Source organism: Barbatula barbatula (assembly GCF_947034865.1).
Source record: "Barbatula barbatula genome assembly, chromosome: 12".
NCBI classification, from domain to species: Eukaryota; Metazoa; Chordata; class Actinopteri; order Cypriniformes; family Nemacheilidae; genus Barbatula; species Barbatula barbatula.
The window spans coordinates 16140519-16151963 of record NC_136775.1 but is presented as its reverse complement, the minus strand read 5'-3'; the positions used below and the strand labels follow the sequence as shown (position 1 = coordinate 16151963).

The 11445-nt window shown below is 36.9% G+C and overlaps 1 protein-coding gene across 1 annotated transcript; it reads left to right on the top strand.

Moving 5' to 3' along the window:
- Positions 1–1841: 1841 nt before the first annotated feature.
- Positions 1842–11445, top strand: tcaim (T cell activation inhibitor, mitochondrial). The gene is made up of 11 exons (XM_079469778.1): positions 1842–1937; positions 3548–3590; positions 3696–3825; positions 4052–4202; positions 6195–6450; positions 7125–7247; positions 7843–7940; positions 8035–8126; positions 8249–8481; positions 9828–9959; positions 10346–11445. The coding sequence occupies exons 2-11, from the start codon at positions 3559–3561 to the stop codon at positions 10569–10571; spliced, it is 1473 nt and encodes a 490-aa protein (XP_079325904.1). The 5' UTR covers positions 1842–1937; positions 3548–3558; the 3' UTR covers positions 10572–11445.

Below are 11445 nucleotides of genomic sequence, written 5' to 3'. Positions count from 1 at the left end.
CATCGAAACCTTTTGCAACCTAAACATGTTCTCTTAACGCTACAGTGAATCAAGAGAAGTATAGTTAAGACTATTTAAGACGTCATCATCTGTCATTATCGTATACTTTATGAGAACATACCGATAAACACAGTAGTAAATGCTTGCGGTTTTATAGAGCACACGTGAGTATTAGCCCACGTCAGCTACTGACCGAGAGAGAGAAATCAACATCAAAAAGTCAAAATCGAAATAAAATGCATTGTATAATGGTTTAAAACATTGGACATCATTCATGAAAGATTTTTAAATGTATGAGTGAATTCCGAGTTATTTGCGCCAAAAACTTTCCTCCGGATTCACGAATACTTCGTAAACGTCAGATCTCATAGTAAAATGTGTGTATGTTAAGGAATTCCAATCATTCTTTAACTGGGAGCGCAGCTCGCTGAGCTACAATTAGCAAAATCAAGGTCAAATCTCAAAGTGTGGATTATATATACAACGTGAGAGTGAATTGGACCTTTTTTAAAACTTGCGATTTTGTTGTGTAGGAATGCTGAAATACTCTGGACTTCATTCTCTGGTTAGGCTACATCATATTGCATTGATGCATAAGAGACTAATAGGCTATGCATACCAATTAATGAATGAAATAAACTGTGTCCCGGAAGTGTTTTAGCCAGCTAAAATAATAATACCTGGTGCTCTTCTGAAAATTACCAGCTGGTGGCGCTTGAGAGTTGGTTGCAGTGATCTGGAATATCCATGACAGTTACATGTTACTAGTGTCTTATTTTAAAGGGTATTACTGAATAGACGGTTATAAATCAAAGTGCAGTGTCATCGGTTTGTCTAAAAGAATTCAGAATGTTTGAATATGCATTATATATACAATTAAATTCATAAACGACTCAAACTTGAGGTTTTTAATACTGTGTTCCTCAAAAAGTTCTTTCTGATCCTCAGCCTCCTCTTACAGTTTAGTATTGAAAGGCTTTTCTCCACATTACAAAGGCCATTTCAACCTCTTTTAACATCCGAGAGAGCCATGGCCTTTTAGCTAACAAATCTAACCAAAAAACGAAAATGGATATATTTGAAATACATTCATTTAAAAGGGATATATTATGCTACATGGCATATTGGACGTGTAACTGTGGGTTCAACCCGTTTCGTTCCCTACACCCTTCACGGCAAACCTTCATCCTCTAATGCAAATGAATGGTTAATGTGTACTGAAGTGTTAAACAAGTTTTTTTTAAGATTATGACAGCTCACAACTCTAGCAATTTCTACAATTTAAGGAGTCTCCATAATATCACCACATCTGTTCAAAATAAAGCTGATACATTGCAAAGTCGGTTTTCACAAAACCAAATAAAAGTATTTTTTGAAGTAAAAAATAAGAGCATACACATGGTCAAATAATGGTTACAAACGTCTCAACAAATCTAACAGAGGTAGCCATGAAGAATATGTATTATCTTGGTATAACATACGTATATATAGTAGCCTACATACATCTAAACCAAATATATATTTTAATACTGTTTCTATTTTTGGAAACTTATAAATGCATTTACGTCGGAACGATTTTGAGCGTGTTCATTGAACTTTTTTCGTACATTAAGAATACATTTTGGCACGAAGGTTTGAGTGAATCGTGATACAGTGAATCAAAAATAATGCGTGAATTCAATTCAGAAAATGTATAAATAAAACCACTTAGGATCCTATACCGTGTTTTTCAATTTTGTGTCGTCATCCAAAAAGCATCTATAGAGGGCGCTAGACCATACAAATCGAACGTCAAGGCAAACGGACAGGAGTGTCGATCGATCGATCGGCGGTCGATTAGTACTGTCCGTGCGTGTCATTTGGCCTGAATGGAGTGCGTGAGTCAAGTACTTGAGTTTAAACATACTAGAAAAACATGTAACGTTGCATAAACACAGGTAAAGAATGTTATGTTGTTGTCGACATTTTGATCTTTTATTCAGACATGAATAACGTGTTCGTGCGATGCATTTTGCGCCTGTTGTGGGTCTTTATAAAGCGCCCGCAGTTTGTTTGTGCTTGTTTACAGCTGATTGTTGTGTTCTTGTGTTGGGTTTACGGTGTACAGAATGATGTCAAACTATAGATAGGCGACAGGTTATAAGATCACTAGAGATAATGTGTTGCTTTTGGAGCTTAAATGTTTGCTTTTATGTTGTTTGTTTGTTTGTAAATAGTCAAGATATCGTTTACAACACGAAGAAGAACGTTTGAGGTCAAGATCACGTACATTGTGCAACCATGGTTTTGTAGTAGCTAATTTGTGGTGGATTGTTTACCATTTGTATTACCGTATATAGTTTAACTACAAATACCATAGTTAAATGACTATATCACAACCACGTTTTTTGTAATTACTGTGATTTTACTGCAAATAAACTAAAGAACTAGCCTGGTAACTACAATAGATGGGTGATTTTCACAATCTTGGTTTCAAACATATATTACATTCATATTTTTCGGGCTGTCAAAAGATGAATCGCACCCAGAATAAAAGTTTGTGTTAGGTACATTATATATGTCTGTGTGCTTGGCATATTCGTGTTGTAATGTTATTAACGCGTACACGTAAAATATAAAAATGAATAAGCGTTTGTTCTATATATAACATTAAATACACTGACAGGTGTGCTAGTGCAAACAATATCAAGCTTTGTGTTCATTTGTAGACAGTCCTAATGTTGTGGAAGAGGGGGGAACATACTGTAATTCATGCATATCATGCACTATCCTGCGGTAATTCGATTTTAATCAGAAAATGCTGCGAAAAAAAGATTCATGACTGTTAAATGCTTTCTTTATGCAGTGTAGAGAACAGAATTATCTTCTAAACCACGTTTAGTTTTCATAAAGGCAGTAACACCGGGGGTGCTATATTTGCTTCAGACGGAAACGTTTAGGCAGGAAGATTAAAAAAAGATCACAATATACACTCTTGAAAGAAAGGTGCTTCTTAAGGGTTTTGATGCTGTAGAAGACCACTTTAGTTCCATAAGATCCTTTAGCATCTGATGAAGGTTGTTTGTGGGTAAAAAAAGGTTATAAGAAAGAGGTGGTTCTTTAGAGAACTTTTGGCTGAATGGTTCTTTTGTGGAACCAAAAATGGTTCTTCTCTTGCGTCGCTGTGCAGAACCTTTTAAGCACCTTTATTTTTAAGAGTGAACACAGGAATTTTTGGCATTTTGAAGTAAAGAATTGGGTAGGTAGGCAATAATTACATTTATGAAACTGATAGACAACTGTGTGAAGAAGCAAGTTTTCACAGTATTATTTGGCCCCAGACTTAACCAACGTAAATTAATATTCATAACAGTTCTTTATCTGATTCTTCAACATTCGAAACATTCAGTCCTCCTCATTCTTGCAATTTTTTGGGTACATCTTTAAATATAACCAGATCGCACGGATCCCCCAGACTTGATGGTGTAATCACTGTTTTATATTATTGATCTGCTAAATAGTCTGATGTCTGTCATTGAGTTTCATGTACTTTGATTTCTCTCTCCAGCATCTAGCGTGATGTATGTGACCACCTTCCTGGGATATATGAGGTTTGTTTAACACCAGGGTTTTTTGTTCCTTGTTTTTCTTGAAATATAATTTATGCAAATAAACACGTTGCACCAAGTCTTCTCATTTTACATTCCCTCTCACAGGTTTGGTGGTAGATTTTCTCTTCAGGTGGTTCAGAGGAGAAGTCTCTCAGGAGCGGACACCGTTAATGCCCTGCGTCCGTTTTACTTTGCAGTGCACCCTGATTTCTTTGGCCAGCATCCAAGAGAGAGAGTAATAATTAATTTGTATCTTTACTTTATACATAAGCCCTTTATATAATTTGATGTTATCCCTAAAGCCCTAACGTTTTTATTGCATGCATAAAACTATTTAATTATAACTAATAATATTTGAGTCTGGCACTCTACTGTAGCCCACAGCTCTGTGTTAAACAGGTTCAAGTGTTTTATATAATGTGTTCAAAAGCCCAAATTCTGTTTAAATTTCTCTGTCGCAGGAAGTGAATGAAAACTCCCTCAAAAGGCTAAATGGTTATCTGGAAAATCTTCAGAAGCATGGTGTGAGATCCCCCAAACCCACAAACCTTACCTTTTATATGAGGGACACAAAGGAAAAAACAGACTCCAATGACAGTCTGCAAGCCTCAGGTAAGAGCATTCACCTTTGATTAAATTCAATCACATCTGATTGGTTAGTTACAACATGACACGCCTCCTCTCTTTTAAGAAAAATGATCTATAGAGATGTAACGTGTGAAATTTTCAGATCACGGTTAGAGTGAAAAACATATTTCACTGTTATCAATATTATCACGGTTTTTCCCATGTTCTGGAAATAACCCAAAATTACTTATGTAAACCAAATCTAATATTGTGTTTGATTGACATAAAATAAATAACATTAATATAAGTCACGGCACATTGGGGGCATGAGGTAAAAGTTCCCAGTTCAGATTAAACACAACCTTGAGTGAGTAAATCAGATTTGCATATAAACACACAACATAATTCGGCAAATGATCTGTTTGCGTGTGTTGTGAGATATCGGTTGCACTTTAGGACCCAGGAGAAAGCGACATGACATCTGCGCTCATAACATAGCAGAAGAAACAAGTTAAACGTCGTATCATATCCCATAATGAATAGAAATTATGTGTCTGTTTAAAGAAATATGAAGTTAACATGTGTCAGTACATCTAAATGCCCTCAAATGTGCACATTTTGGGATTAAAGTCCTTATTAGTGAAGCACTGTCATCACAAATTTCTCGGAGAACACGTGAATAAATATGTCTCGCGTTATTTGGTTCCGAATGTCAAAATTCCTGATTTACTCTCCTGACATAAATGAACGAAACCCACGTTTCTTGTTGCGTCTACGTTATACTCTTGATGACTTTGTTTGATGTACGGTTTAACGGTAATTAAAATATGACACGGTAATACTAACCGTTAGACGTTATTATCACGTTAAACCGGTAATCGTTACAGTAAAAATCCCTACTGTAAATTTACATCAACAGATTATGACTAACTAAATGTTTTTGGTTCACCCCAACATAAGTGTAGTTTAATGAATTACAAAGTAACGCAGGGTTCATTGTTTTTTATAGTTGGAAAGGGTCGACCGAGTTGTGCTTTCTGTGTTTTTTTTTCTCATTCCCAGATGACCCTCATATGTGAAATTGTTTTTGCTACGTTTTCATGGAGATATTGGACAAAGTGTGTTTTGGCAGCATGGAAGCAAATTTCTTCATCTTATGTTTGTTTCGATTTCTCACTTGTAAGTCACAAAATTCAAGCTTACATTATCTTAATCAATTATATTATCTTGTTGCTTAAAACATAGCACTTCATTGAAACCTGTCGGATATTCATAGCAGCTGCTAACTAGGCTTAAAGAAATGTTTACACAGCCGGTTTAGTTGTAACATAGTGTTTACAATGGATCCCAATGTGTGAAATGTATACAAAGCAACGTGATGAAAACATCTGTAAACTGCATTAATCGAACCACAACTGAAATATATTAGCGAGAGCAATTGATAATTATGATTTGTTCTGGTTATAAATAAATCTATACATATGTATTGACTTATAATAGAAGGATGGTTAGATGAGGGATGGCTGCATGATAGATGTGTAGAGATACAGTATCTATCTGTTATAGACAGATATATAAACAATGTCCATCTTTAGTTATAGACAGATTAATATTGAGTTGTTTGTGTTCGAACAAAATCTTCTAGCAAGTGTTACAACTAACCCTCTGTCTGTTACAATGGACCCCACTCATGGGGTTATACTGTAATAGTACAAGAGCAGTGTGTTCTAAAAACAAACTTTAAGTGTGCATTTGTAGCAGGGGTGTGTATAACCAAAAAGCGTTACGTTCAACCCCGCTCTTTCATTATCATTTTTCTTAGTTTTTTATGTTTTAATGGTGATTTTTACTCCAGTATTCAAACAACTCATGTTCCAAATCTTCTGAAGCCATATAAAAGCTTTGTGCGATGAAAATCACAGAAATTCACACAACAGTGATGCGGTAGTGGGTATGACAATGACAAAAGGACTTTAAATGTAGGACTTTCGATGTTTTTGAGTGTACGGTATAACTTAATTTGCCTTCATTTCCCAGGATTCCGCACAGTGAGCTTCACCCTTCAGTCTAAGGATGTTCTGAGCACAGTTCTGGATGTTCTGAAGTCCTGTAGCCTCTCAGTTGAACATATGCAGGAGGTGCTTAAGGCTGAAACTAGACAAATCCCCTCACAACACCCTGGGACGTCTTTCTATCGACCAATCAAATGGGACAAGACTTACTACACTTTCACAGGGTTCAGAGACCCAGAGCAGGAGTTAGAACAAGCCAAAAGAGTGGATCCAACACTCAGGTACTTACAAAGACTATTATTACTCTCAGTAAAGCTTATCTGGATAAAACTGATCCTCCCACTTCCCCTTTTGTGAGTTTGCAAGCCATATTTGAACTTGTGGCGGACCTTTTAACTTTTGGTTAAAACAAAGAAATACAATCCAAGATGATCCAACAGAATTCCAAGAATGCTCGGAAATGCAGGATGTAACAATAACAAGATTTAGCAATGAATGACAGAATTTATCAAGTATAAATAGACACAGTATACAAGACAAAAGTGTATCTTAAATGGAATTGGGATAAAGAGTGGTGAACAGGATTTTGGGATGTGTAGTCCAGAGTCAAAGAGGGATTGCCCTGAGGTGGAGCATGAGGGCACTCTACCTGGCGGGCGTGCCCATGAATAATGACTCGACAATATTTTTCTTGCAATTTATTATTTGGAGTAACGTGTACATAAAACCACAGGTGCACAGAGGGCTAGAAGTCCTATTGATCTGAATATAAATCCCTCAGAGACCTTATAGCCATGAGCTTTAAGATCTGGATAAACAGCATGTTTTTGTGTCTGAGGCTTTGGGTGTTTCATGAAAATGTTGTTTTGTTCAAAAGGGTGGCTGATCTGAAGCATTGTTTCTCTCTGTCTGTCTGTCTCTCTGTCTGTCTCTCTGTTTGTCTGTCTATCTTTAGTTTATGGCTGAGGAACAATGAGCCAGAGGCCTCAAAGAAACAAAACGCCAGCGTGCCACGCCGCGAAGAGCTGAAGAGACTTAGAAGAGAACTGATCCAGAAGCTTGGCCTGCTGGACATCAGGTCAGCCCTAACTCAGCATTACAGCTTTTACAGTTTTATGGTTTTATTAATTCATTGGTTTGATCCAATGTAGAGAGTCTTTGTTCTTCACTGTTGTGCCCTTGAGAAAGAGAATCTGTTTGGTGGCGTTGTATTAAAGTAAAATCAACCAGTCCCAGTTATGTTAAAGATGGGATAACACACAGAGTTTCACATATTGATCTAGGGTATTTATACATTAGTATTGCACACGTCGTATCTTGGAAGAGCGTTTAGTTTGATGACATTTATAAAAGATAGATACAGCTGTACGATTATTTCCGGAAAAAAGACGAGCTGCTGGAGGCGTGCAGGGGGGAGACTTATGAAAAACTTTCCGAAACAAGTATCGAGCACAGAAATCATACGTCCAAGCTGACCATGTTAAGCATGGGAAAGTCAGTAAAGTAGTCAGAATGTATGACAGAGCATGTTATACCGTATTTAATACACATTTTATTTTGTATAAATCCCTACAATATGTTGCTTCTTATGATACCTCTATGATACAGGTTTTAAATCCATCTACCGTGTTGTCAAAATGTCTCCTGTGATCATGTGGTTGTCCGTCCTGTAGGTGGCAGCGTAAATGGGGAGTTGCACACAAATGCTGTCAGCTTCAGAGTCTGAGCCGTCTCTTCACACAGAGCCCTGAAGCTCTGCACAACCTGAGAGGTAACAATGAAAATAAGATGATAAGGGATGCCACAAATGTTCAATGTGTTCATATTTATTCCTTTCATTGTTTTCCCTCTTTTCCATATCACAGGATACATAATCATGTTTACTGACCAATCAGGATTGAACGCCTCGGGTCATGTGATGCTGGGAACGATGGATGTCCACCATCAGTGGACGAAGGTAAATCTCATTCATGCAATCTAGCGTTTACTTCTAAACAGGATTAAAATGTCACTGCAAACGTTTATCATAAAACCGTGATGGATAAAAATCTGTATGTGTGTTTGTATCTGCCCGTTCAGTTCTTTGAAAGACTACCAAGCTACCGCAAGTTGTTTCAGCAGTCGGACTGGTTGAAGGAGCGCATCAGTAACCTGTTGGGAGAGATCCAGGTGATCCACATCGAGCGTTTGGGTCCAGCTCTGCCTCTAGAGGAACACTACAACACGCTCGACACCTTTCACAAGAGACTGACGCCCGAACGCCTCTCCCTGCATCCCCGCAGCCTGCAGGGTCTTTCTATGACCCTGGAGAAGTAAAGAATCCACAGTCAATTCATCCATTTGTTTGTGTTATGGTTTTGAAATAAAAGAGATCATTTCTTAAAAGAGTAGTTCACCTACAAATAAAAAAAGCCTTCAACATGTGATGCATTATTTTTCAGATCGCAGGATTCAATTTGAGCTTTCGCTCACATATTTTTGCCCTTGAATATATTATAGCTTCAAAGTTAAAACATGTGCTAAAAACATCATTTCATGACGATGTAGCAATTGGTTGATCGGTATGGTCACAGATTCGACAACTGTCCTGAGCATTATTATTGAGCCCTTTGTTTGGCGGGCACCTTACAGAGTTCATGCGTGCCACCAGGTGACCACGGGCACCACATTCGAAACTAAAATTGTCCTTCAACATCTGTATATTGTCACTGTCCTTCTAAAATCGTGGATGTCCAAATTTTCAGTTTATCAAGAAATGGATTTTTGTTTAAATGATTTAATACTGTGTTGTTAAAGTTGACAAGCACTTTTTAATTATTTTTATTAGTTAGATATTTACAAAACCGTGTGGCAAACATAAAGGGTGACTAATAATAATGATTTATGTAAAATAAAGCACAGAATATGGAGATACAAGGTTTCAGAAGGACAGCAGCAATATGACTCTTTCTTCCGTGGAACACAAATGAAGATATTTGTGTTGCACATAAACATGGCCGCTAAGTTAAGACTGTGTCTTAAGAACTAGTCTCATTTACTAGTAATTCGTGAGGACTAATAAGTCTTAAATTATGACCAGTTTTGAAAAAAAAAATTGGATTCCTAATTTGTGAGATTATTCTAAGGAGTTTATGCAACTGGCCATAGATCTAATGGATTTGGTTCTGTATGCAGTTGAATATCAAGTTTAAATGGACAGTTGACACAAAAATAAACATATGTTTGTGTGAAGAACAGGGTATAATGTACTTTCTTAAACAAAACAAAATTTACTAAAAAATTATTCTGTAAATGCCCCAGTATAATAGGTGTGATTTAAAGGGCATTTGTTGAAAAAATCACCCGGTTTTATTATCTTAAATCACAAAGTTAGTTAACTAAGAACTGAAATGCGTTCTTCATCGTATTGATATAGGAAATGTTTCATTAAACAATAGTATTGGGGAAAAAAGATGGAAATGAAACAAAGAAAGAACATGCCTGTCCAAGTTGAACAGATTGATGATGAATGGCATAAAGGCTTCAGAGACTGAAGGTGTTATTCCTGTCATTCTTTGTTCTTTTCACATCTGTCTCATTCGAAGGATTCTGACAGATGTTACCGTGCTGTTGAATGTCCATTCATTGTTTTGTTTTTTATTCTGTTCTGTCGCCATAGTGACCGCTCCACCCCCTGCCTGCACGAGATGGGGCACTTCATCATCCCCACCATGTGTGACACCCTACTGCTGCAGAACTTCCTCCAGAGCCAGGCACAGGAGGCCCGGAGACGCACCCGACGCAAGGACCAGTAAGCACTGAACTCTTATTAAAACATAAAAAGACTCCTCAGAGAAACACATGTAAGATATCAAATAAAAAGTGATTGTTTTCAGATTCTTTTATCAGAACGCAATAACTTTCAGCACCTCTAAAATCGCATTGCTTTTCTGTTGATGTAACCAAGGTCGCAGGTGGGGAAACACAATATCAACCAATCGTGGGCTTTAAATACTTTTATGTTTTATTCATTATTTATTACCTAATTAAGCAATATTTTAGAAAAACTGGAATTATTATTGAAAAGATAAAACAACATAATTGATATGTAACATTAAGGACAGTATTAGAATCACAGTGACTTTTAACTTAGCTTTCATCCAGCCTTAGAAGCTTCAAGTATTCCCATGTGCACAGGTTGGAGGCAGAGGAAGAGAACATCATTTCGAGCTGTCGGCAAGATCTGTCTCTGCGCAGTCTGTCGAAAGAGCCCAGCGTGTCGAGCAGTCAGATGATTCCCTGCTGCAGACGTCTGATGGAAGAAAAATCTCCTCATATGCAAGGCCTTCACCTCTGCGTCTCACATTTCTATTCCGTCATGCAGGACGGGGATCTGTGTATTCCCTGGGACTGGAAGGGCTGAAACAGACTGGAACTGTTTAGAATAAGTGTTACTGGTTCTCTACACGGTAACCTATGTCTCTCAGGCTAATGCAGTTGTTATAATGGAAGCAGCCTAATGTATAGGCTCAATCATAAATGCACTTTGGTCCTAAAATACTAATGCATAGTGTTGTGCTTTTAAGGCAATGGTTCCCAGCGAGTGAAAACGTATTGACCGCACTGCCACGCCAATATATTATACATACTGTATCGTAATTTGTATGTTATTGGCAGTTTTACATACAGTTGTGGAGCTTTTCAGTATTGAACGCCTCTTGGTTCTCATTTTTAAAGAGGTGCTAAAGCGGTACACCACACGAATGGCTGCTTTATCATTTCTGAACCAAAATATTACTGCCTCACATTTTTTTTATAAAAAATAAAATGCAGAGAAAATGTTGAGTCATGACTTTTGACGTTTTTGTAGAATGGAATGGTATAATATCATTGTGTGTCCAAGTATTCAGGATTGGCATGAATCTGAATGTACTTTTCAGATATTTTAAATGTACATTATCAATCTTACATGCTGTAATATTCTCTATATTGAGATGTTGAGTGCAGTGTATTAATGTTGTTTTGCTGCTGTTGTAATTCAAAGTTTATAATGTGATGTCTGTACTCTTATGTTCCAAAATATCAAATTGTGTCACCACAAAGTTATGCAAGTGTTAACGGTATTTTTATTTTTAATTTCATAGTTTATTTTTTGGTTTTTGTGTTCAGCATTTCCTTGGTCGTTGATTTACAAAGGTTTTATGTCCATGACTTTTTGACTGTAACAAAAATGAATACATGTATAATGTTCAGTTGCATAATATATAAAAAAGTAAAATACTAACTGTTGATATTAT

Coding starts and splice junctions, on each gene's coding strand:
- tcaim (XM_079469778.1), top strand. CDS start 3,559: ATGTATGTGACCACCTTCCTGGGATATATGAG. Junction 7,248..7,842: donor CTTGGCCTGCTGGACATCAG/GTCAGCCCTAAC, acceptor TCCGTCCTGTAG/GTGGCAGCGTAAATGGGGAG. Junction 8,127..8,248: donor TCCACCATCAGTGGACGAAG/GTAAATCTCATT, acceptor CTGCCCGTTCAG/TTCTTTGAAAGACTACCAAG.